Genomic DNA, 26,584 nt, shown 5'->3' with positions numbered 1-26,584 from the left:
GATCTAGCGAGACAATGCAGCCAGAAAGGAGTTTAGGAGGACAGGTCCTCCATTTGTGGGTTCTGGTAGGGGTGTAGGCCCCAGTGATCAGAAGAGGAAGGTTCCTAATACCTTCCCAGTTCCAGGTCCTGATAGGCGGCCCCGTGGTATTTCAATGGGTCATCGAGGTGGTAGTGAAGCCTGGAAGACTCGTCCTGAATGCCCTAGATGCAAGAGGCGTCATTTGGGAGAGTGTAGGGCAAAGGCCTGCTACTTGTGTGGAGCAATAGGTCATTTTAAGAAGGATTTCCCTAAGGCAAGAAAAGAAGAACCCAGGAAAGCGGACAGCTCGGCCCCAGGTCGAGTGTTCGCATTGACACAAGCAGAAGCTGAGGCTTCTCCCTCAGTAGTTACAGGCCAGCTTCTTAGTGCTAGAACCCCTTATAATATTTTTATTGATTCTGGTGCTACACATTCTTTTGTTACTAGTAGTGTTATTGATAGACTGTGTAGGCCCTGTGATTTTTATGCTGTGGGGTTTGGAACTTTGTTACCCACTGGGGAATTAGTGGTATCTAGGAGATGGGTCAGATCTTTGCCAGTGACAGTGGAGGGCAGCGAGTTATCAGTGGATTTGATAGAGTTGGTTATGACTGACTTCAACATGATATTGGGTATGGATTGGTTAGCGAAGTATGGGGCAACCATTAATTGCAGAAGGAAGATGGTCACCTTTGAGCCCGAAGGTGAGGATCCTTTTGTGTGTTGTTGGTACTGTGCATGGACCTCGTATACCTATGATTTCTGTATTGAGGGCTATGGATCTATTGCAAGGAGGTAGCATTGGATTCTTGGCTAGTGTGGTTGATACCACTCAGGTCGTGCCAGTGAGACCAGAAGAGACCAGACTTGTTTGTGAATTCCTGGATGTGTTTCCAAAAGATTTGCCAGGGTTGCCACTGCACAGAGAAATTGAATTTGTGATAGAACTGGCACCAGGGACAGAGCCAGTGTCTAGAGCACCTTACAGAATGGCCCCAGCTGAGCTAAAGGAATTGAAAGTACAGTTGCAAGAGCTGTTGGATTTGGGTTTTATCAGACCTAGTTTCTCACCTTGGGGTGCGCCAGCTCTGTTTGTGAAAAAGAAGGATGGTTCTTTGAGGATGTGTATTGATTACAGAGAACTGAATAAGCTAACAATCAAGAACAAGCATCATTTTCCAAGGATAGATGATCTGTTTGATCAGTTGCAAGGTAAGATGGTATTCTCAAAGATTGACCTTCGTTCTGGTTATCATCAATTGAGGGTCAAGGAGGGAGATATACCGAAGACTGCTTTTCGTACCAGGTATGGGCATTATGAGTTCTTAGTCATGTCTTTTGGATTGACTAATGCCCCTGCTGCTTTTATGGATCTGATGAACAGAGTGTTCAAGGATTATCTGGATCAGTTTGTGATCGTCTTCATCAATGATATTCTGGTATATTCTCAGTCTGAGTCAGAGCATGAGCAGCATCTGAGGTTGGTTCTACAGAGACTGAGGGAACACAGATTGTTTGCAAAGTTAAAGAAATGTGAGTTCTGGTTGTCTCAGGTATCCTTTCTTGGGCACATTATCAGTAAGGAGGGGATTAAAGTAGATCCAGCGAAGATTGAAGTGATCAAAGATTGGTCAAGGCCAAAGAATGCTTCTGAGGTTAGAAGTTTCCTTGGATTGGCAGGTTATTATAGGCGTTTTGTGGAAGGGTTCTCAAAGATTGCTACTGCATTGACTGACCTGACACGCAAGAGTCAGAAATTTGTGTGGTTAGATAAATGTGAAAACATCTTCCAGGAACTGAAACAGAGATTGATTACAGCTCTGATTCTGAGTCTTCCGACAGATCAGGAGAAGTTTATGATTTATTGTGATGCTTCTCATCAGGATTTGGGTTGTGTTCTGATGCAGTTAAAGAAGGTAATTGCTTATGCTTCTCGTCAGTTGAAAGAGTATGAAAAGAGATATCCCACTCATGATTTAGAGTTGGCGGCTGTGGTCTTTTCTTTAAAGATATGGAGGCATTATCTCTATGGGGAGAAGTGTGAGATCTATACATACCACAAGAGCCTAAAATAATTCTTCACTCAGAAAGATTTGAATATGAGACAAAGGCATTGACTGGAGTTAGTAAGAGATTATGATTGTGAGATTTTGTTTCATCCAGTAAAGGCCAACGTGGTAGCTGATGCTTTAAGCCGGAAGGGTCCAGGACATATTTATGGTGTGAGGCTGATAGCCAGAGAGTTAGCAGATGATATGACCAGAGCTGGTATAGAGTTGCTGGTGGGCCAGTTGGCTAATATTACGCCACAGTCTACACTGTGGGAGAGAATCAAGGAGGGTCAGTTGAGTGATCCACAGCTAATCAAGATCAGAGAGGATGTTTTAGCTGGAGCATCTAGAGATTATACATTGTCTGAGTTAGGCTTGTTGAGATACAAGGGGTGGATATGTGTTCCGTTAGACACTTCTTTGAGGCAAGAGATTCTGGATGAATGTCATACTACACCTTACTCTTTGCATCTAGGCACCACGAAGATGTATCAGGATGTGAGATCATTGTATTGGTGGTCAGGGATGAAGAGAGATGTAGTGGAATATGTGGCCAAGTGCTTGACAAGCCAACAGGTCAAGGCTAAGCATCAAAGGCCGGCAGGGTTATTGCAGCCTCTAGATATCCCAAAGTGGAAGTGGGAAGACATCGCGATGGATTTCGTGGTTGGCTTACCCAGGACTGTTGGTTAGCATGATTCTATTTTGGTGATAGTGGATCGCTACACCAAGTCAGCTCACTTCTTGCCAGTGAGGACTACTTATACAGTTGATCAGTATGCAGATCTCTATGTGAGAGAGATCGTGTGTCTCCATGGAGCACCGAGGTCCCATTATTATGGAGATATATTCAAGCTATTCGGCATGAGACGGTCTTATAATGTAAATTAGCGGTTTTGTCATAACAGGGTCATTTATTGGGATATTGAGTAATGAGAATGTTATTTGATGATAAATTGGGAGTTATTGAGATCAGGAGGAAATTCTGGAAGTTTTGACTATAATGTCCCCGGGGTGTTTTCGGGACCCCGAGCACTAGGTTTTATTTGAGGTTACTTAAGCGTGAAGTAGCTTGTCAGCTAGAACCGTATGTTAGAAAACACTTTCTCTTTTCCCGTTAGTTCATTTTACCATTCGAGGCAATTTCGAAGAAATCTTGAGTTCTAGGAGTCGGAATCAAGTGAGGATCGAGGCATAGCGATCCTAGGAAAGATTAGAAGCTTCTTGACCGAAGGATTTGACGAGAAAAAACCCAATCAAAGGTAATCTAAGTTTTAAGTTTTGAGTTTTTAGAGTTTCTAAGCTTCGAATTGGATTTTGTGAATCGTTGAGTTTTTGGTTCGTTTGAGCCTCAGGATTTGATGGTTTTGGATCATTGGGAAGTTTGGGAACTTTGATTGTTGGATTTGGAAGTGTTTAGGTATGTTTTTGGAAGGTTTAGGATGGAAGAAATCGAGTTCTTGGCTGGTTCTGGGTGGGGGGTCGCGGCCCTGTTCTTGGGCGCCGCAGCCCAAGCTTAAAGAAGCAGCTGGTGGGGTTTGGCCTGTGCTGGGCACCGTGGCACTGGGTAGTGGGCGCCGTGGCCCTTGCTCTTGGTGTGGCTGGGGGCTGCGGCTCAAGGTGCTAGGGTCACGGCTCAAGCAGGGTTTTGAGGCTGTTTGGGTGTTTTGACCTCGGGAACTTGGTTTTAGGCCTCGAGATTGTTCCTACTACCCGGATTAGTAGGGATTGATGTCCCGGAGGCTAGATCTTGGTTCGGGAACCTTTGTTATTCATTTTATTGATGGTGTTCCATATTTGGTTATGACTAGGTGACCGCTAAAGGACTAAGAGTCAGATCGTTCTCAAGGGTCGTTCTTTTATTCATTCTCGCTCGAATCAGAGGTAAGAAAATTGTACCCCATATGTGACATGCATGGTTAGTCATGAGGCATGTTGAATGACTAAATGAGGACATGGATTGTTTATTGAATGTTTAGCAAATCTTGCTCACTTGTGTATGGCACTGACTCATTAGTCAGAATTGGCAAAGGTGTCAGTATCAACTGTGAAGCTGTGACTCATTAGTCAAGTTTGGCAGTGGTACTGTGCACTGGTCACACATTGCTAACTCATAAGTCAGGAATGGCCTTGGCGTGTTCAACGCAAGCCAACAAAGATTAGATCTAATTGACATCTGCATTAAATGACTCAGAAGAGCATTAATGCCGAACCGACCTCAAGTTCGATGAATACTATAAAGCGCTTGTCTAGCCAAAGGCTAGTTACTTAGAGCCACAGTGACTATTTAGTCATATGGCTATGGGTGCTGAGCCCCGTGTGACTTACCCAGCAGTCACGCATCTGTTTAAGCTAGTGACTTACCTAGCAGTCACTCATATGTTTAAGCTAGTGGCTTACCCAGCAGTCACTCATATGTTTAAGCTAGTGACTTGCTTGTCAGTCACTCATTATGGTTTACCAGAACCTCAAGTGATATTCACACATCTGTTCAGAGCTATAAGCTCTGTGTGATTATAATAATAATAATTTGTTGATATTTATATGCATTACTGTGTTTTCTTGCTGGGCTTTGGCTCATGGGTGCTATGTGGTGCAGGTAAAGGGAAAGAAAAGCTCACCCAGCCTTGAGTGGAGAGCTTAGGTGGTGATGTGTACATATGCGGCCGCTTGACCACCACGGCCAAGGAGTTCTCAGAGGAATTAGGGGGTTTACCCTATTTTTGCCGCTTAGGTCAGCAGGTTTGTAAATTTGAAACAGTAATGACCATTTTGAGTTGTATATAACTTGTAAATGTTTTGATGGGCCCATGAATAGTTTTATGTTTTAAATAAAATATATCATTTCCTTTTGGTTGGTTTTCCACCTTAGCCTGTTAATAATACCTAGAAGCACGTTTTTAACCAAAGAACTCGGGTAGCGAGTTAAATTTCCGGTTCACCATTCCCCGTAATTGTTCTAGGGTAACCAGGGCGTTACATTAAGTGAGCCCATTCGCATTGCTGGTGAGTAAGACAAAGAGTTACTAGTCCATACTCTTCACCACTCAACGACTACTGAGACCTTTGAGACTCTACCCCAACAAAGCGTTGAAGTTGTCCTTCACAAAGGCCTTGCTCAAATTATGAGTGTAAGCATCTTATCAGAAACATTCACTTTCTTATTGATTGTTCTTATTATGAATACTTTTTCGATTATTTACTCCAGGGACTCATCACTATTAGTCATGCTCAACGCCGAGCAGTTGACTATAAGGAGCTGGTCAAGGTCTTGAATGATCAATTGGTGGAAGCCCAAGCAAAGATTGAAACTCTGACTAAATATGAGAAAGATCTCCAAGAAAAGACTGAGGAGGCAGAGAAAATAATTGCCAACCAGGACAAATCTCTGAGGGAGTTGGCTGAAGAAAATAACAAGAAGATCTGGGCCAACAAGTCACTGACTGACCAGCTGGAGAAGAAGACTCAAGAGAATGAAGAGCTGAAACAGGAAAAGGAAGCTAATCTGGGTCATTATGAAGAAATCTGCTTCAACTGCTTCTATCAGATTTGGAAGTTAAACAAGCCTCTCAACCTCGAATTTCTCTCTGAAGAAGCAAAGGTCGAGGAGCTCGCTAAATGTGAAGCCAAGGCTGCCAAGGAGGCAGCTCTCCCAGCTGGCATTGTGCCTGCCTCTCTTGCTTTATCCTTCCAACCAGAGGAGGTCCTTGATGCTGAGGACAGTGTTGACCAACCAGGAACCAGTCTACTTGACCAGTGAGCATTTTTGGCCGACCAGAGGCCATGCTCAACTTGAATAGTGAAATCTTTGTTCCCAGCCAATAGTTTACTTTTTTTTCCTTATACTCTTGTGAAGACAATTACTGCTTAGCAGCTTTGATATTTTTCTCGTACGGCCGAGCTGTTGGCATTTATACTTTACTTTTCTTTGCTAACTTGAAACATTCTAAGTCTTTTTAGACTTAAAACATTATAAGTTTTTTGTGAATAGTAAAGTCACTCTGATGTATGCCTTATATTTTCGCATGAGTACTTAGTTTTCTTACTTAGAAATTCTAGACATTTCATAAGTCCTTACTAAGTATACTTTCTCACACTCTTATTGCTCTAACATTTTATGAGCATAATGCTTATTATCACATGAATATTTGCTTCTAACTTGAAATTTTGAAAAATTCCAAGTTACTTAAGCTTTGTCAAACAAGTTAGCTTAATGGCCTTTTTTTACTTCGAAAATTTACAAGTCAGCCTAAAAACAAATATCTTAACTCATGCTCTTATTGCATGTGTTAAATTATATACCAGTATACCCCATGAGCCCCCCCAAGTGATCGAGGGTTGAAAGATCCTTGGTCACTTGCTATTTGACTGAATCTATTCGAGCAGCTAATTACTCGTGAAACACATAGAGTATATGGACAATATTTGAGCAGTTGAACACTGCTTGAACGTACCGACCAGTTGAACACTGTTCAAATAATTAACACACATGCATATTTGTAGCAAGAATCGGCCACGCTACGCGTAGTCTCTTTTATTACTCGTAAATTAAAAAAAGGACAAAAGGTGTCTAATAACGAGTCTTAAGCAACAAAAATTGTTCAAAAATAAATGACCGGTTAGCAAATAACCAGCTCATAAACCAAACTTAAATAACAAGTTAAACAACTTAAAATTAAGCTACCACTCTGAAAGTGGTATTTAGTGCTTGCCTTTCTAGTGATTCATGATCAAGTTCCATTCAACCAAAAAAGTTTGTTGTAAGTGCCAGGAGGCAAAACTTTCTTGATCTGATAAAGTCTTTCCCAAATTGGTCCTTGCACTCCAACTACTAGGTCTTTGATGAACACCTTTCTCAGGACCAAATCTCCGACCTAGAACTTTCGATCTTTCACCCTGGAATTGTAGCAAGATAAATTATATACCAGTATACTTATGTGCCCCCAAGTGATCGATGGTTAATTACTCATGAAACACATGGAGTACATGGAGAATTTTTGAGCAGTTGTACACTGCCCAATTACTGTCAGTTTATCTGACCAGGTGGATACCGACCAGTTGAACACTGCCCGGTTTTTACTGACCAGTTGACAACTTTTCAAATTCACTGACCAGTTGAATACTACCCAGTTTACCGACCAGTTGAACACTGCTCAATTTGACTTTTAAGAGGGCTTATTACATGGGACCTACTCTCTCCCACTACGTTGCTGGCCAGGATGTAGTGACGACTTCTTTGCATGGCCCGGTCAGTCTCTTCCTCCTTGTTGGTCGTTTCCCTCTTTCTCCTTTGACCGATCGATATGATGACTATCAGCCTCATTCTGACCATATCCGTCTTTAAACTGTGAGGTTTTCTTATCTCGAGGAGCTCTAGTCTGATTACGCCTAGGCGGAGTCTTCAAACCGCCTGACCGGTGACTCCCTGAACTAGAAGTTTCTGACTGGTGGCTCTTAGAAGGAGTTCTAGAATTCTCCCTTTGCGTCGAGGAAATCCTGGAGCGATCCTCATTATCCTCCCGGCCAGTGGGATTACTCCTACTTTTGTCTGGACCTCGAGAATCGGCTCTGCCAGCAGTTCTCTGACCAACATTATTATTCCTTGCTCAATGGGCGGCTGCTCATGCCACGATTTGGGCATTGGCCTGGGCCAATTGGGTAGCTGCTTCTAGAGCAAGTGCTACCTCGCGATGTCGCCAGTCGGCCTCTTCTTGCCATCGTCTGATCTCTTCGCATCTAGCATCCATTTCTCTTTTCTGATGCTCGAATGCATCTTTCTGCCTAGCCATTTCCTTAGCAAAAGACTCCTGTCGAGCATTGAATTGCATCATCTCTTCATGGTAAGCCCCCATGGCCTCCTGGAATTGTACGACCTCTGGAGTTGTCTCCTCGAGAAAGACCTTGGGCTCAGTGTCAGGGTTCTCAGGTGCAAAACCTTCTGGTCTAATAGTTTCTTTTGCAATTGATGTACTAGGCTTCCTGGGCACCATATAGGTAGGATAGTGGTGTGTTTCTTCTATTCAGGCTCTCAATGAAAGCACCAAAAATGTTGACCATGATTTTGGCCAACTGTGAGTAAATGCAAAAACGACAATAAACCTTTAATAGAAAATAAATAACACAAGTAATTTTATAGTGGTTCAGCCCCAATGTGTTGGTAATAGTCTAATTCACTTGGAGTTGTGATATATGTAGCCTACACTTAAGATCAGATGAACCTGAGCCAATTGAGTTTCTTAAGTGTAAGTAGAAAAATACAAAGTTTTTCTCTCAAGAATACAAGATTTCTCTCTCTAAGCTCTCTCAGAAAAGTCCCCACGTAACAGTCCCAAAGTCTCAAAATTAGAAAGTCTCCAAGTCTCAAAAAGATCTCCTCCCCACAATGATGCCATGAGCTCTTTATTTATAGGCTCATGGATCGTATATGAAAAATATCTCATTTTGACGGGGTCTTTGGTTGTTTCAACCAACTTTAATTAATAAATAATAAACAATTTTTAATTACAACAATGTAGTTATTACTTCGGGATATTTGAGAGATTTATGCGGTAGTTACGAATGATTCGGGTTGAAGCTGTTACTGAGGCTTTACTGAAGAGTCACTGGACGGTTAACTCTTGAGATTCTGATCCGTCTATCGACCAAATCCATTCCCCGAAGTGACTGGTCAGCCAAGACACCTCACTGGTCGCCCAAAGCACACCACTGGTCGGGCATGGCACATCACTAGTCGGGCATGGCGTATCACTGGTCGGGCAAATCACTCATGACCAGCTAAATTTATTTCCTGCCAGTAATATCACAACTCCCTAGGTCAACTCTCAACCTTTTTACTTCTTTAAATAACATATTTATTTACTATTATTGCGTCATTTACTGACCATGCATTGCCACTTGTCTATCTGATTGCCACGTCATTGAATTTTTTTTTGAGATAACAAGTACTAGTATCGAGTCACTATCGAGCTAACTTATATAACAAATTATAATATGACTTAATAAGAACAATCAAGCTTATCGAGCCTAGCCAATTAGTTTCCTGTTGAGCTTATATCGAGCTCTTAACCGTAGACCCCATCAAGCCTCCTATCGAGCCTAACCACCTTCCCATCGAGCTTAATATCGAGAAACTATCGAGCTTATCGAGCCTAACCATACCTCATCGAGAATTCTTCTTTGGCACCTATCGAGCTTATCTCAAACTTCTATTGATCCATATCGATCTCTATCAAGCTCTAATCTAACCAAATGTTAAGCTAGTGTTTCATCCCATCGAGCTCATATCGAGGTTGCATTGAACCCATCGAGCCCCATCAAAAAAACCAGAGAAAAACCCAGCCCTAAGAACTGCCATACCCATTCCACACCACCAGATTCAAAGGGATCAAAACAACAATAATCATCACGAGGGTTCAAGAATTTACCTTAAAATTGATGGGTTCGATTGATGGCTTTGACAGGTTCGACTGGTTTGACGCATTCAACGGGTTTGTGGGTTTTGAGCTTTATGGTCGCCATGGGTTTTCGAGCTTTGTGGGTTGCGACAGTGGCCGACGTCAGAGAAGAGAAAGATTGAGGGTGAGATCGATTCTGGGTGGGTTTTGGTTTTGGGGGTTTGGCTTTCAGTTTGGGTTTTCGGGGTTTGAGAGCAATATAGAGATAGAGAGAGAGTGAGAGAGTTTGTGGAGGAAAAATTTTGGGTGGGAAAAAATGAGAAGGGTATTTTTGGTACTTGGTGAAAGTTTAGCACCAATTTGAAAAAGTTAATAGTGTTGGTATTATTTAGTAATTAAACACACACTATTATGCATAAATAATGAAATTTCCCTAAGATAACTACAATATGTGTGATTAATATATAAATATATATTTATGCATGTATATATTTTGAAGAAACTTAAATTGTCTTGAATGTGAAGATGTTGATGATAAATATATATTTATACATGCAAATGTCATATATGAAGTAATACTTCTTTTGCAAAAGGCGAAAAAGACAAAAATAATATATTATCAAATTGAGCGACTAGAAGAACTCATGTCTATTTTGTGAATTTGAAGAAAAGTGAAGGCAGATCTACAAGAGCAAGGTAGATAAAGTAAGGGTATATTAGGAAATGTCATTATAAATATGGTTATAAATTAATTAAATATATTTTGTGGCTATTTTTAGTTAATTAACATGAAAAGTGGGTAGTTATCAAGTTATCCCTTGATTATTCCATATATTTCCTTAGTCCTTTTGTTATTTACCATCTTGTTTCGGTTATGATCATTTTTAACCCTAATAAGATATCGACATCACAATTCGAAAGGATTGGAGCCCAAATATTTGTGTTCCTATAGATATGTAACCCAAACCCAAAGAATAACATCTCTCACACTTATGAAAGAAAGAAACTTTTTTTTTTTAAAAAAAAATCTAAAAGAAAAAACTTATTTGGTCATTTATATATATATGATATTTTTTTACATAAAATACTAATTTTCGCTAAAAAATTACATTTTCACGGTCAAACATTTTTTTTTTCAATTTTATGGTTTTAAGGAAATTTTTACATTTTTACGATTTTGTCTTTTTTTTTTTTTTTTTTTTTGTATTGTTTTTAGGTTTTTTTTTTGTTGATGTTTAGTTGGTCCAGTGAGTTGTTTTCAAGTTGCTTTTTAGTTGTTTTTCCTAAAAATCGTATTTTCATAATTACGAAACTTTGAAAATCGTATTTTTGAAAACTTGAGTGCGTATTTTTGAAAAAGAAAATAGGAACCGTAAAAAAGTAAAAACAAAAAAAATGTGTATTTAAGAAAAAATCTCTAAATATATCTCACCACTCATATTACTTCTTTTCATTCCTTGTGAAATAATTAACCAATAACATCAAAATGAGAAATAAAACACAACTTTATTATTGTTCAATCTCTAATTCAAAGTTAATTTGATTTTTGGTTTAACAAATTATAAATTATTGGTTTTTTTTAGACAATTAATTGTTGGATTTAGTTCCAATAGACAACTTTCACAGTAGTTCTTCTTGTTTGATTTTGTTTTCCGATGAAATGGATTTTGTGGGAAGAATTCGACTTACTTGAATCATTACAAGGGTAACATTATTATATTTATACTAGGGAAAATATCATTTTGGTTTTTATGTTTTTCTCGAATATGTGATTGACTCTTGTGTTTTGTTAAATGACAATTTAGACCATGTGTATTTTACAAAATGGATCAAAATAATACCCTAGACCTAATTTTGGTCAAAGTATTTTCAATTATAAGATCAATTCTTGGGTCATTGGTGATGTGATGAGTTCAAAGAAGTAGAGAAAGTGGTCAAGGAGCTGAAAAATAAATATTATATTTAAAAATATTTTGACCAAAATCGGGTATATGGTATTAATTTGATCCATTTTGTAAACACACAAGATCCGGATTGTCATTTAACAAAATACATATGTCAATCGTGTATTCAAGACAAATACACGAGTCAAACTGATATTTTCCGTTTATAGTATTTAATCGATATATATATATAATACTAATTTCAGCAGTATTGAGGTTATTATTATATTTGTTGATTTAAAAAATTTATTTTAGTTCTTATATTGATTTTTTTTTGTTGGGTGGTAATCATGTGTCTAGTTTAAGGGCACACTTGACCTGTTTATGTATTGCAACAAAAATATTGCAACCTACATGAGATAGGGATGCTTCAAAAATTTAGACAATAAAACTTTAAGGGCACATTTGTTACGCCGTATTTTATTGTATTGTATAATATTGTTTGAGATTGTATTGTATAGTATTATTTTTATACAACACCATGTGTTAGTATTCACTTGTATTAAAATGTTGTATTAAATTATATTATGTTTGGTACACAATTGAATTATATTGTATTAATTTAAACTAAATAAAATAAATATATTTAAACGATATCATAGGTGATACTACCCGACCCCGGCCCCGCCCCCGACTCCGACTCCGGCACTGACCCCGACCCTTAATCGCTTACTCCGACCTTGACCTAGACCTCACCACAATACAACTTAGTTTCAACAATATTATAATACGAGCTAACACATACTATTTTTTATGTATTGACTAATACAATTGTTACTGTATTAAAATTTGTGATTGTAATAATTAATACAATACAAAATTCATTCCAAACATAATGTTCAACTTATTTAATACAATACAACCTCCTTATACGACATGCTAAACGTGCCCTAAAAGCATAAAAGAATACATAGGATATGTTAAAGTAACATATGCATTTCGTAATGTGATAACTGAATTTGTAAAAAATTGGTAATTGATTATCTAGAAACTAGTAATATGTTTTTTCAAAAACCTAACAACTGGTTTCATTTAAAATCTAATAGATGATTTCGTAAAAGTATCATATTTTGTACAAATTTAGTAACTAGTTCTCACAAATATAGTACTAGTTTCAAAGAAACTTAGCTAGTAAGTAATTACACAATCAATTCCCATATTTTAAAAAAATTTATATATGTATATTTTCATAAAAAAAGTTTAAGGAAATAAAATTTAGTTAAGAACAACAATTTTTCTAATAAAGAAAAACTTTTGTGATAGAAAATAATGAAGAAAAAATAAAAGAAAATAATCACAAAAAATTTAAATTATGTAAAATTATACTAAGATTAACTCTCACTTTCCTAAATTTGTCATGAAAGTTATAATTGGCATTGAGGAAATTACACCATATATGAGATTTATTCTTAAACTTTGAAAAATATGGCAGTTTTTTTCCTTAAGTTTTTTATGGCATATTTTTATTTGTTTACATTTTTATGAGAGTTTTTTCCCATATATTTATAAAATTTTATTTGTATACCATATTTTATATTTTATACATGTTGACGCGGTTTTTCACCAACATGTAATTAAGGAAAGAAGAGAAAGGGATTAATGCTAATGTTGAACCGAAACAGATATATGATCTTAGAAATGAAAGGGTGACTCAAGACACGTTTTTTTAAGTGGTTCAAAGGTTAAAAATCCTTCTACTCCACTAATCAGTATTATTGCTATATACTGGATATTTGATTACATGGTATTTCTTACAAGAGAGAATCCAACCCTTATTAACTCCTAGGGTCTCCATATTTATAGGAGAAGGCACCTGGGAGTTGGTAAGAAGGTCATCCCGTGACTTTCTTACCTATCGTATCAACTCTATGACATTCATGATTAATTCCTAAACCTGACACATAAGTGTGGTCAAATCAATAGGTAAGGAGATAATGGGCCGCACGGCCCAACCCAGTCGTGGGTGTCTGAATACGCACGTTCCTGCTGCGTGTCCGAGAAGTCAGGGGCATATCAGACACGTGATGTCTGATATATGCACGTTTACCTTGCGTGTGTTGACTTTACAAAGGGTCATAGTCTCCAGGTCCAGCTCGTACCACAATCTGGATACCTAACTCGACCTTCGGCCTTCAGAGTCCGGACTCAGTTCTTAGGCAAGCTTGGCGAACCCTTGGGTTACCTCGATCTAAGGAGGTACAACCTTATGACGGAAGCTCCGGTTTTGGGGATGTCCACGAGATAATCATGATTAGGCCGCGGCTCAGCTCGCTAATCAGCCCGTGGGAAAATCAGGGCGTACAATACATTTTTAGTAGTTAGTTTTTATATGTTTTGAGATTATTTTTATAATTTTAATCTATTTGTATCATTTTTTATTATTCATATTTTATAAAATATATTTTTTTACATAATTCTTTGAAGAAAAAAATCTGAGACATTCATCACCATATATTTTACTTCTATTTCTTCTTCTTTTCTTTCATTTTTTATCTTCCTCAATCAACATTTTATCTGCAGTAACTGGTTACCACTATCAAAACAATTTTGATTTTTTTTTTTGTGATCGTAATCTTGTGCCATTGCCAGTTTTTTTAGTAATGTGTGGTAGTTGGTTATAACAATAAAAATCAGTTTTATTTTAAAGTGGTGTTGTAGTAACTGGTTACAACTATAAAAATAATTTTGATTTTTTTAGTAATGTACCATTATCAAAATATCAACTTTATTGTAACTGGTTACTTAGTGAGATTTGGAAAAAAAAAACTGATATGTACAAAATAAACTAAATTGATCATGAATGTAACTGGTTACAACTAGGCCTAAAAAACAAAATAGAGATGAAAAAAAAGGAATTAGTTGTGATGGTAATCAGTTACTTAGCCAGACCTGGAAACAAATAGGATCACAAACAAAAAAACTAAACTTATCATAATCGTAACTGGTTACAGATTCAGATCTAAAAAAAAGAACCAATCGCCATGATACCTGATTACTTAGTCAGGTGTGAAAACAAAATCAGATGTAAACAAACAAATATAAAATAATCGTTATTTTAACTGGTTACAGCTAGATCTAAAAAAAATTCAGATATGAATAAAAAGAATCAGACGACATTGTACCCGGTTACTTAAACAGATCTAGAAAAAAAACTCAGAAATCATAACAAATCGTGACTGTAACTGGTTACACTTAGGTTTAGAAGTAAAAAAAAAATTAAATATGAAGTGCGAAATCATATTTGAAATGACAAGATCAGATGTGAAAAAGAAGAATAAGAACAAAGAGAACAAAAATAAAACTAGATTTGAAGAAGAAGAAGAAGAAAAAAAACTAGAGGGGCGGAGGTACGTCACAATCAGAGGTGGGGGTGGAGGTGCGTCGTCGTCGGGGGTGGGGCGGGGGCGGGGGCGGAGGTAGCATCGCCGACAAATGGCTGAGTTGAGAGAACCAAATGAAAGAGGAGAGAGGAAGAAATGAGAAAAGAGATAGAAATGTCGTGAGGGAGAAAATGAGAGAGTGAGAAAGAGTTTTGTGTATTTATGATTATGATAATCTATTTTTTATATTATATGAAATTACTATATATATATATATTTTTTTCAAAACTTACCCTATTTTATATAATTATTTATTTTCCCACTATGTTTATTTTTCTCATTTATGTAAATTTCTCATTCGCATTTGTGTTCTTCAAAAGATAAAAAGTGTAATTTTGAAATTAATAACATGGGCCGAACGGAAAAGGCCGAGCTCGGGAGAGACCGGAAATAAGGGCCCAGTCGAGTCTCCGATCTGCAGAGACATAGTTGCATAGTGCAAAGTGCTTAGGCGTAGATCGATGGTTGTAATGGCTGACTGATATTAGCCAAGAAAGAAAGGAACTTCTTGTGATTGTGAAGGAAGATTCAAGGTTCGTCTCAGCCGAATTCCAATCTTGTTCTGTTCCGATTCAAAGAATCCATTATCAAATACCGCAATTCAATCCAAGAAGAAGAAGATTCGATTGATCAACAATGGCGGAATTCATGGACCTGGAGGCGCAGGACGGTGTTCGAATGCCCTGGAACGTCTTGCCGGGGACCAAGCAAGAGGCCACCGCTTCTTGCGTCGTTCCCGTCGCTGCCATCTACACTCCCATCAAATCCTTCCCCAATATGCCCGTTCTTCCTTACACTCCTCTTCGCTGTCGTACCTGTCGTTCAATCCTCAATCCATTCTCCATTGTCGATTTCGTTGCCAAGATCTGGACCTGCCCCTTCTGCTTCCAGCGTAATCATTTCCCTCCTCACTATGCCTCCATTACCGACGAAAATCTCCCCGCTGAGCTCTTCCCTCAGTACACCACTATTGAGTATGAAGACAAGCTCGCCACCGGACCTTCCTCCCCCCCTGTTTTTATGTTCGTCGTCGATACTTGTATCATTGAGGAAGAGATGGCTTACCTTAAGTCTGCGCTATCCCAGGCTGTCGATCTTCTTCCCGATCACTCCCTCGTTGGCCTCATCACTTTCGGGACGTTTGTTCATGTTCATGAGCTCGGGTTTGGCGAGATCCCCAAGACTTACGTCTTCAAGGGATCCAAGGACATTTCCAAGGACCAGCTTCTCGAGCACTTGAGCTTCTTCCTCAAGAAGCCGAAGCCGCCCGTTGGTGTCATTGCCGGCGCTAGGGACGGCCTCTCCAACGACGCCATAGCCCGGTTCCTCTTGCCTGCTTCCGAGTGCGAGTTTGTACTCAATTCGGTATTGGATTATGCCACCTTTTTCTTTTCTTCATCGTTTTCATCATTCTGATGTTCGAATTTCGTGAATGTGAATTTAGTTGGTTTCGTTGGTCTGAGTAGGTGTTGGAGGAGCTGCAGAAAGATCCTTGGCCGGTTCCAGCTGATCAGCGCGCACCAAGGTGCACCAGCACAGCGCTTGGTATTGCAGCCAGCTTGTTAGGAGCGTGCTTTCCTGGGACTGGAGCTAGAATTATGGCATTTGTGGGTGGTCCATCCACCGAAGGACAGGGTGCTGTAAGTAATTGCTGATTTTGCTATTATTTCATTCTTTGATGCTTTCATTGTTTGTTTAATTGAAATTCAGCTATGAACTTATACTGCCTGAATCTACATTAAACGATTAACACGGAGATATGAAATATAGAGCACTTAAACTGGGTCTCTTCTGCCAGCACGATCAGTGATCATCATTACCAGTAATAAAACTGCTATATTTTGTATTGATATTCATTATGCATTGATATGCAAAATGGGTTTCCTTCGGGTTTCCCCTCTATTTTTGTTGACAGTAGCTGTAACTTCGTAAAAAGATTGACACTTGAGGTTGGGTGGGTGAGAGTGTGTGTGAGTGGTCGGGACTGCAGGTTCAAGTCCCTGCGAATGTATCTTATAAAAAATGAAGAAGTGAAAAAAGATTGAAAGAAGGAATGTAGCTCTTATTTAGTTATAATTATCTGTTGTTTATAAAGTAGCAATGACAAAATACTAGGCAGTGAATCACCATATTTCTTATTTCTGTATCATTATTTTAATTGATTCTAGTAGCTTAATTAAATTTCTTCTGATTATTGAAATTTCAGCTAAAGTGTCCATGTGGTTTTTTTTAGATTGTTTTGAAAAATCTATCTGAACCTATTCGTTCACACAAGGACCTGGATAAAGATTCTGCTCCCCAGTTTCATAAGGCTGTTAAGTTCTACGAGGGACTTTCAAAGCAGCTTGTTAATCAAGGACATGTACTTGATCTTTTTGCTTGTGCCCTTGACCAGGTAATTTTTAAATTGTTCTTTATTGTTCCTAAAGTGCACACCTTATCTTTAACATTTGATTAGGTAAAAGGGTAAATGTTAATCCAGTATTTCTTGGACCTTTTTTGATACTTCTATGTAGAATGTTCTATATTTTCTTGCCTCGTTCATTGATTTCCCTCAAAACTTCATGTGGTCTCTCTTTCAGGTGGGAATTGCTGAACTTAAGGGTGCTGTTGAGAAAACTGGAGGGCTTGTTGTACTTGCAGAGAGTTTTGGCCATTCAGTATTTAAGGACTCACTTAAACGTGTTTTCCAGTCGGGTGATCATGATCTTGGTTTAGCAACAAAGTAAGATGGAAGAGGTTCATCAATTAACAACTATTGGTTAAATTGCGTAATAATTTTTTGTCTTAATAAATTTTGGTTAGGGATCAATTCCATAATTATTATTTTTTAAATAATTTTTTTCGTTGCTTTGCCCTCCAACTGTTATCTTTAATTTGTGGTCTTCAACAAACTATTTATGACTTTTTTTTTGGTGGTTAACGTAATTTCTGATGTTGTTACATCTTTTGTAAATACTAATTTGTGTGATTCTGACTTTTGAACTTCTTGCAGTGGTATATTTGAGATAAACTGCTCAAAGGATATAAGAGTTCAGGGCATAATTGGTCCTTGTGCATCTATGGAAAAGGTAACAGGCTATTAGCCAGAATGTTTTGGTGAACTCATTTTAATCTGTTGCAATTTTGTATTCTTACCCTGTTTACTTTGTGCAGAAAGGTCCTTTATGTTCTGACACAGTTGTTGGTCAGGGAGGAACAAGTGCATGGAAGATGTGTGGCCTTGACAAAGCTACATCCTTGTGTCTAATGTTTGAGATTGTTAAGAAAGAAAATCTAGATGGGATGGTTCCATCCAATAACAATACGTTTTATTTCCAATTTATAACTTAGTATGAATTCCCACTTAAACATTCTTGAGTAATTTCTTTCTGTTAAGCTAGCATAAATGAAAATGCTTATTGTTCTTATTAGAGATTTTTCTGTTCCAGTTATCAGCATCAAAGTGGTCAAATGAGACTACGTGTTACAACTCTCTCAAGAAGATGGGTAGCCGGACAAGGAAGTGTACAAGCAAGACTTTCCTTTTAATGTTCCTTAATGCGTATTCAGTTTACATTTTAAAAATTAAAATTTAACTGTTGGATACCTTTACTGAGATTGTTTCCCAACGTAAACAGTTATTTCTTTTAATTTACAATTCCATCTCTCTGCTTTCTTTTGTAGCAGGAATTGATTGCTGGATTTGACCAAGAAGCAGCTGCAGTAGTCATGGCACGTCTGGTTTCTTTTAAAATGGAAACAGAGGTACCATTAGTTTCAATGACTTTTTGCTGCTTTAAAGCTTGGAAAGCATATTTATTCTCTTGTTTCATTTTCATATTGATAATGTGTACCCAAAATATGCACCCAAACATTACCCACAGTGACGGGCAGTTTAGGTTAGCCAATCACATTTATCAAAATTGGGGCCTACTGTTTTAAAAAGGCAATGGCATGTCAGTGTGTGTAATGTTTGGGTGCACATATAATTACTCAAAAACATATTGGAAACAATGGTCTTTCTTTTGCTGTCCCCCCTAACTAAACAAACGAACAAATTAATTAATTAATCTAGGAAGAAATTTTCTACTTATATGTCGGAAGTAATTTTGTTGGATCAAAGTACACATTTGCTTTACACTTTGAATCATAGGCATGCTGGATACAACAAGTTATCCAAGTGGAATTGTATTTCAGCTTCTGCTAATTTTTGTCTACAGGGCCTGTGGTTGTTTGAGTCCCACTTGACTACTTTTACATAGTAAATCTGTAAATGTTATTGTTTCCTGCTCTTCAAATATTGTAGGGTTAGGCGAGGAGCCCCAATTATGAACTTGGGAGCCCTATATCAAGTTGGGAGATTTTCTGGGTATATAAAAGAAATGGATACTTGGATTATCATTCAGCAGCTTGTAGAAATACTAACCAAATTAACTTCCTTTTGTCTTCAACTCCAGTGCAAGCCAAATAACAGATGCATTTCTCTACCACTAGGTTTCTTAGAAAGTGAAAATCCCGGCAAGACAAACCTATAGAATAATAACACCATTTTGAGCCATCCAATGGTCTAAGCCAGCTCATTATGTTAACCTGAAACTCTATAACATCTGGAAATAGATTAGCCAAAGCTTTTTCCACGCAAATAATCTTTCCAGAACTTTAATCTACTTCCTTATCCATCTTGAATCTCACAAAATTATGGTCTCGTTTGAGGAAGGAGAGATAAAATTCTATGAACTATGATAAGTTTCCATGGGCGCCACACCTGCTTCCCATCTGTTCTCATGAACTCCAAATTTATGTCTAATCACTTTGTGACCTAACGTATTTGACTCAGTTGGAAATCTTCTTGTCGATTTGATGACGAGATTTATTCTCTAGATTAAATGAAGCAGAAGCAGATTAGGTTTAGGTTTCTCCTGGTGTTGTGAGACTTAAATGATTGAAGAAACTATTGACTAATAAAAAAATGGTAAGCGCAAAGTAGAATTGCATGGTGCTAGCTACTATGTGGGTTATTTGACTGGAAAGGAAGTCAGATCATTGAAGGAAAACATTTTGATGTGGTTTGTCTATGTGAAAAAGATAAATATTTAGCTTCTCTTCGGGCTTATGTGGCAAAGGACTTCAGGGATATCTGCATTCCTTGATTACTTTTGGGTGGAAAAATTACCTTTTCTAGCCAGAGGTTTTGTTTTTGCTGTTTAGGTGATCTAATAATGTATTTCTCTTTATGAGGATACCATACCTTGTCCTCTTTCCTGTTATTTCCTTCTCAATCTATAAAGTTTTTTGTTTCTTATAAAAAAAAAAGATTGAGAAACGACCTCCAAGCAACAAATGATCACTTCCTTTCCGTCAAAAGCTTCCCAAAGAAAATCTCTCATGATTTTATAACCTACAGAATTACATGAACTAGAGCTTTGTATAATGACACAGTAATTTGACATTAAGTGTTAGTCTTCTTTGTTTGCTTCCATCAAATCTCCTAGTCCCTTTACTAATCCAGAATTCAAATTTATTTGGCAAGCCTAAGCCCCACATTGGCTACCTGCCAACTTTGCGTCCCACTGAGTCTGCTAAAGCCAGATATCATAAAATCTTCATGAACATTAACTCCCAATATTTTATGCATGTTAATCGTAACCTGCAGACCAAAGTAGAAAAATTATCCATAATTATGATTATAACCAAATTGTTCTTATAAAAAAAATAAAATTAATAACCAAATTGAAACATTTAGTTGAGGAGTTTATTAAAGCTTTTAAGATTTTACAGTGACATTTAAACTTCAATTTCATTACTGAGGAATGGCCACTCTAACAATGTAGTCAGTTGTGTTTAACAGACTAAATTTGTAACATTACTGATTATTTTGCTGCAAGGGATTCATACACAAAATTGTAATAATAATGTATTTAAGTTGCTGCCCGAAATATTTTTATTTTTGTGATCATGCCTTGTGTATTTTTCATGAAGCTAAGTATTTCCATTTCAGGCAGAGTTCGATCCTATTAGATGGTTAGATAAAGCATTGATACATATTTGCTCACGGTTTGGAGATTACCAAAAAGACAGCCCGTCTTCTTTCAGCTTATCTCCTCGATTGTCTATATTCCCTCAATTTATTTTTCATTTAAGACGTTCTCAATTTGTTCAGGTATATTAGTGTTTACATTCCTGCAATGTTTTTTCTTTCAAAAGCTTTCAATCTGGTTATTATCATGCTGTCAATTAAAAGTTTTAATAAAATCAAATATGATTTATTACAGGTTTTTAACAACAGCCCAGATGAGACTGCATACTTCAGAATGATCCTATATCGGGAAAATGTTGCCAATTCAGTTGTCATGATTCAGCCTTCGTTGATCTCATACTCATTTCATTCAGGCCCAGAACCAGCACTTCTTGATGTTGCTGCCATTGCAGCTGACAGGATTTTACTTTTGGATTCTTATTTTACTGTTGTGATTTTTCATGGTTCAACTATTGCTCAGTGGCGAAAAGCTGGATATCATAATATGCCTGAACATCAGGTATTCTCTTTTGGTAGAGAATTTGAAAGATATCTCATATCAGTATTTTGTACTCGTGTAATGATTAGTGTCATTTATTGAATTTACACTTCTACCAACTAAAATGTTCTTATATGTCCTGCTATGCTTTTGCATTACAACTATCAGCCTATCTTTTTTCTCGTCCACTTCTTCCTGCTCTAATTTAGGTGGTTAAACAGGCACACTTGGCTTGGTACCAAACTTCTTTTTTGCAAATAGCTTACAAATAACATTTTTCTTTTGCCATCATATACCATCTAGTAATGATGGTAAAGTCTCTATTCTTATCTAACTGAGTTATCTAATTTGCCTGGATCTTGAGTTAAAAGGAAATACACAAAAAAATAGAAAAAAAGGTTAAAAAATCATTCAATAAAGTTGTCATGTTGAATCATACACTATGAACTCATGTATTTTGTATATGCAGGCATTTGCCCAGTTGCTGCAAGCTCCTCATGTTGATGCAGATGCAATAGTGAAGGAAAGATTTCCAGTTCCTCGTTTAGTGGTTTGTGATCAGTATGGTTCTCAGGTATTCTGATGTTTCACACTTTTATGCTTTCTTGTGTTCAATGGTGTACAAATATAATTTTCTTCCAGTACATTGGTCGGTTGTGTTGCTATATTGGCTGCTAAGTTATATATAGCTTGATGCATTTTTGTGTACATGTGTAGGCTCGGTTTCTTTTGGCAAAACTGAATCCGTCAGCTACATACAACAATGATGCTCCTCTACCTGGAGGCGATGTCATCTTTACCGACGATGTTAGTTTTGAAGTCTTCTTGGATCATCTCCAGAGATTAGCAATTCAATAAAAACACGTGAGGATGTCTTTGCAGTTTTGTAAAATTCTTTTCGTTTTTTCTTTTTTTGGCTGTACAGTTATGCATCTGACTGCTTCCTATTATTTACTAGCATTGTTTTTGTTTGGGCTCTATAGTTTTGCCAGCTACTTCATATTTTTCTTTTCTAATTTATTACGAGTGGAGTCATTTAGGATAAATAGTGGTTAAATTATAGATTGAATGATAAAAACTTTCCTCTTACATCAAAATGAAACTGTCATACTATTCAACCTCTTTTGTGGGGATTATTTTTTCTCTCTTTTCAATGCAACTCTGCTTCATAAACCACTTATTGAGAAAGGCAAGATCATTTATCTAGTGTTGCATCTTCTCTACAGCTATGTGTAATCAGTTTCGGACACTAATTTTTTTGATAATTTTTCATGTGTAGTTATGACTATTCGAAATGTTAATAAATTTATTGACTATAGTGAAGTAGGTGCAAACTTAGCTTGCCATGACATATGAATATGTACACAAAAGTGTTGATGTTACTGAAATCATATCATTACCCGGGTGTATGTTACATTAAAAGTAAAATAAACGAATTTGGGGTAACATAAAAAAGAAAATTCTTTTTGTTGGGAGTTATTATGCTTCAACAAACAGTTTCTTCACATGATGTGTATCTTATTCCTTGTAATTTTACAGTATGCTGTTCAAAGTTGTCAGGAAACCATTAGTTTCCAGCAATATAGTATAAAGGATTACATATTCCTTTTAGAAACCTTATTCTGTAGTTTTGTCTAGATATTAGTACAAGGGATGCCAACAACAGAAATCCCTTTATATTTTACTATTGTGATCTTCATTTTCCTGCTGCATGATTTTGGTAGCTTCAGTCTTGTAGCAGCTCATGAATTTGGCTATAAACTCTGCCAAAAAAGCAGTGTACAATTAATTAGTGTATATAATATCATAAAACAGGGTAATATATTTATTTATTAGTGTGCCCGTGATGTGATAAAAGACAATTTTGATCAATGTCGAGATAACATATATTAGATTTACCTTCAATCCTCATGAACTGCTGGGCATTAGTACTCTTTCTTGGATGTGCAAGCGCTTTGTCACTCTCAAAAATACTCTCATCTGTTTTCTGCGTACAACAATTTTCACAAATTAAGATATTCGAATAATGCTGGAATATACATGCATACCTACGTTTATGTAAGAAGTATATCAAGAAAAGTCTTCTGCATTCATACAGATAAATATATATATATATATATATATATATTTATAGATATTCACACACACACACATATCCGAAGCTTGGTTGTGAATCTTACACTGTATTCCACGTACAGATTATGAACCCGGCGCTTCAATGTCTCATTATCTAAATGCTTCTTCACTTCTTCCACCAGTGACTGCATTATGCGTTCCCAGTATATGTAAATCATTAACTTAATTATTGTAAGTAGAACACACATTATATATATTTAGATACAGATATTGTGTACCTGGAAAATAAGATCAGGAGACACATCATGCTCTACGAGATTTTGAAGCTTTCCCCGGATGATATATAGCCTGTGAAGAAAATATTTTTGTATATATATAAATATTATATTCTCATTTGGAAGTTGATACTACCTGATTATTCTCTTCTAGCTAGCTCTCTAAAGATTGAGCTCAAAACGTAATAGAAAATAATGACATTGTATTAGCTTACAGTTTTGGGCCTTGCTCTTCAATCATGTTCTTAGCAATGTTGGCAATATCATCTTCCCAACCATTCAGAACTTCCTGATCTTCTGTAAAGGGATAACTGCAATAGTAATAATAAAAAAAATATGTAGTACATAGTTTAAGACAACATATATATGTATATTTATGTATGTATGCAAAAGATATGATCGAAATTTTTGTGTATATATAGTTTTTGCGTACTGTTTTAGCCAGGTTGCCTCGAATGAACGAATGGCTTGGCGAAGATTTTTTTTAGACGCATCTGTAATCTTTTCAGCTAATTTTTGAGGCACATCTATCCCTTCTTTCTCAGCAATGAGCTTCAAAACTTTAATTATCTGAAATGTTTGCACGAAAAGAGAAGAGTTATACTTGATTATATATCTTATACGTTTTAATATATAAATATATATATAATTCCCACCTCGGTCCTTGAAGGGGGTAAAAGCTGAACCACAGTGCAAAGGTTTTTGATGGCCTGAAGCTTTGATAGATCGGAGCAGCAGAAGAAGATCTTATTACACGCATTATACCTTTCCAACAGCCACTTAATGTATAGAATGGCGTCCGATGACAGCTTTTCCACTCCATAAAAGATTATTGCTGTAACATATGTATATATATTATTTAATAATGTATGTGTCTGTGTGTGTTCAATTTATTTATATTATTTTTTAAAAAGAACTTAATTCATATATATATATATTTATATGATACGATATGATATGATACCTCGGCAGTTGTCTGGTGGTTTGCATGGCAGAGAGGTGTTATTATAGGAAATGCTCTGAGATATATTTTCCTTGATGAGTTCATAGATGACATGCTTCTCATACCCTTTAATGTCTGAAATATTTACTTCTAATAGCCGTGGAGAATTCTTCACTAGTACTTCAATACTTCCTACTTCTTCACCCTATTATTATTCATGAAATTATACATGCATATAAAACAATTTGATGAACATTAATTATAAATCCTAAACTAATATAGTAATTAATATATTTGGGAAATGTATAGCATTCATTTGTCAAACACACACACACATATATATATATTTATACCTGTAAATTGAAAACTTTGAATTCTTCACTGGCCTGTAAAAAAAGTTGATGTAAATTAAAATGTTATAACCATCACATATGTATACCTTATAATAAATTTTTTTTGTAATAAAATTGAAAATATATTTTTAAAAAATTAATCACAAAATTATTCAAATGGAAAGATATAATATAATTTAGTGCTGTTGAGAAACTTATAAATCTAGTTTAATCCTATACAATTTTCATCTTCAATTTTCCTTTTGTATTACCTTCATTTCTTATATATGATTCACTCATTTAAAAAAAAAAAAAAATTAATCCAATACCATCATACGTACCAAACAAGCTGCTATACATGATAAGTATTATTATAAAATATTGATGTAAATTAATTATTTATACTTGTATAGAATCGGGACCAAAAGCCTCTCGAAGCATAGCCCAGATCATGGTCCTCTTGCCCACACCTGCTGGCCCTTGAAATATGAAATGTCCACATTCTCCCGTCCTTGCCTTCATGCATGCAAATACACCAAAACTCACCATATTAACCAAAAATCAAACTAACCACATATATGCATGCAACTACTATACCAATATATATATATATCATCATATTGAATCGATTAATTATATCAACTTTAAAAGAATTATACATATGATGTCTATCGTACGTAGTTTTACCAGAAGCTGGAGTTCAATTGCTTTGTTCCGATTGCATATGAAATCTTCCAAAGCTTTAGGCCGATACTTGTCAGCCCATACAAATATCCTCTGTCCTGGTAATACCTCTGATTCGTCGGACGGCCGCCGGACTACCGTCGGCTCATGATGTTCAGTGGACAAAGGAGGCTCAGCTTGGTGGTCATGAAGATCATGATCATGATCATGAGCTGGTCCTTGAAAACTCTCCCTCAATGGCTTCTTTTCACCATCACTGTCGTCACCCCTCCCCATTGACAACAACGGAGGGCGGTCAACGACAGCAATAGTTGAATTCGTAGCCGTACTGTTTAGTCTCAGTCCGGGGGACGCCATTGCCGGCGCCACCGGAGGCTGATAACCATCATCATCGTCGTCGTTTTTGTCTTTTTCCTTATTCTTGGTTGATTTGAACGGAAAGCAAGAACTCCCAAGCGCTTCTTGAAGCCTGATGATGATGGTGGAAGCGAATGATGATCTAGTGAAGGCAGCAGAAGTAGGAGGAGGTGGAGGAGGAGGAGCGACATGGCTCTCGGGCACAGCTTGTTTTCCTCCGCCGGGGCCTAAATAGCTCTGAGTAGGCGTAGTGTTTGCTAAAAGTCCTCGGTAGTAAGGACTGTATCCTTTGGGGCTATTCTTTTGGTTGTCGTCCTCCTCTTCTGCTCTAGTCCTAGCGAGATGAGCTTCGAGGTTTGCTTTAGTGAGTTCCGCTTTCTGAGGAATGTTGTTACTTGATGACGATCTGCGCTTTCCGAAAGGTAAAAATCTTCCGAAAGATTTGTGAGGAGGAGGTGTTGCGAGTGCTTTCTTGGACGATGGTGACGATCGGTGCAGGCGATCGCGCTGGCGGTGGCGCTGGCGCGATCGCCTGCTACCAAGATTGGACACTTTGGGAGAGCAAGATGATGATGACAACGAGGGCGGAATCGGGGCTGATCTCGGCATCGGATGTGGGGATGAGGAGGAT

The 26,584-nt window shown here is 37.1% G+C and overlaps 2 protein-coding genes across 5 annotated transcripts; one reads left to right on the top strand and one right to left on the bottom strand.

Moving 5' to 3' along the window:
- Positions 1 to 15,142: 15,142 nt before the first annotated feature.
- On the top strand, positions 15,143 to 23,985 carry LOC133805340 (protein transport protein SEC23 C). 4 transcript variants are annotated; one of them, XM_062243497.1, is made up of 13 exons: positions 15,143 to 16,154; positions 16,256 to 16,429; positions 17,023 to 17,184; positions 17,372 to 17,514; positions 17,785 to 17,860; positions 17,946 to 18,121; positions 18,221 to 18,302; positions 18,459 to 18,536; positions 20,770 to 20,931; positions 21,044 to 21,307; positions 21,756 to 21,860; positions 22,004 to 22,150; positions 23,485 to 23,985. In XM_062243497.1, the coding sequence occupies exons 1-12, from the start codon at positions 15,426 to 15,428 to the stop codon at positions 22,142 to 22,144; spliced, it is 2,292 nt and encodes a 763-aa protein (XP_062099481.1). In that variant the 5' UTR covers positions 15,143 to 15,425; the 3' UTR covers positions 22,145 to 22,150; positions 23,485 to 23,985. The 4 variants fall into 4 exon arrangements, with proteins under 4 accessions (XP_062099481.1, XP_062099484.1, XP_062099483.1 ...); XM_062243500.1 differs by lacking the exon at positions 23,485 to 23,985 and having other exon boundaries at positions 18,221 to 18,296; positions 22,004 to 22,459; XM_062243499.1 differs by lacking the exon at positions 23,485 to 23,985 and having other exon boundaries at positions 18,221 to 18,296; positions 18,456 to 18,536; positions 22,004 to 22,459.
- LOC133805691 (replication factor C subunit 3-like) lies at positions 22,508 to 26,562 on the bottom strand. The gene is made up of 11 exons (XM_062243855.1): positions 25,600 to 26,562; positions 25,318 to 25,428; positions 24,934 to 24,966; positions 24,602 to 24,785; positions 24,294 to 24,472; positions 24,071 to 24,207; positions 23,853 to 23,948; positions 23,641 to 23,710; positions 23,467 to 23,547; positions 23,186 to 23,273; positions 22,508 to 23,049 (listed from the first exon to the last, which is right to left on the bottom strand). The coding sequence occupies exons 1-11, from the start codon at positions 26,560 to 26,562 to the stop codon at positions 22,961 to 22,963; spliced, it is 2,031 nt and encodes a 676-aa protein (XP_062099839.1). The 3' UTR covers positions 22,508 to 22,960.
- Between the last annotated feature and the right edge of the window lie 22 nt (positions 26,563 to 26,584).

The sequence above is a fragment of the Humulus lupulus genome, chromosome X (genome assembly GCF_963169125.1).
Source record: "Humulus lupulus chromosome X, drHumLupu1.1, whole genome shotgun sequence".
Classification (NCBI taxonomy): domain Eukaryota; kingdom Viridiplantae; phylum Streptophyta; class Magnoliopsida; order Rosales; family Cannabaceae; genus Humulus; species Humulus lupulus.
This window is presented reverse-complemented; position numbering and strand designations above follow the sequence as displayed.

Bases quoted from the DNA above. Each gene is read 5' to 3' on its own strand.
- LOC133805340 (XM_062243497.1), top strand. From the start codon at position 15,426: ATGGCGGAATTCATGGACCTGGAGGCGCAGGACGGTGTTCGAATGCCC. The intron at 18,537-20,769 runs GTACCATTAGTT...TTTCCATTTCAG, and splicing joins CTTTTAAAATGGAAACAGAG to GCAGAGTTCGATCCTATTAG. The intron at 20,932-21,043 runs GTATATTAGTGT...GATTTATTACAG, and splicing joins GACGTTCTCAATTTGTTCAG to GTTTTTAACAACAGCCCAGA.
- LOC133805691 (XM_062243855.1), bottom strand. From the start codon at position 26,562: ATGCCGAGATCAGCCCCGATTCCGCCCTCGTTGTCATCATCATCTTGC. The intron at 24,786-24,933 runs GTATAAATATAT...GAATAATAATAG, and splicing joins TCAAAGTTTTCAATTTACAG to GGTGAAGAAGTAGGAAGTAT. The intron at 23,711-23,852 runs GTAAGCTAATAC...TTTTCTTCACAG, and splicing joins GAAGAGCAAGGCCCAAAACT to GCTATATATCATCCGGGGAA.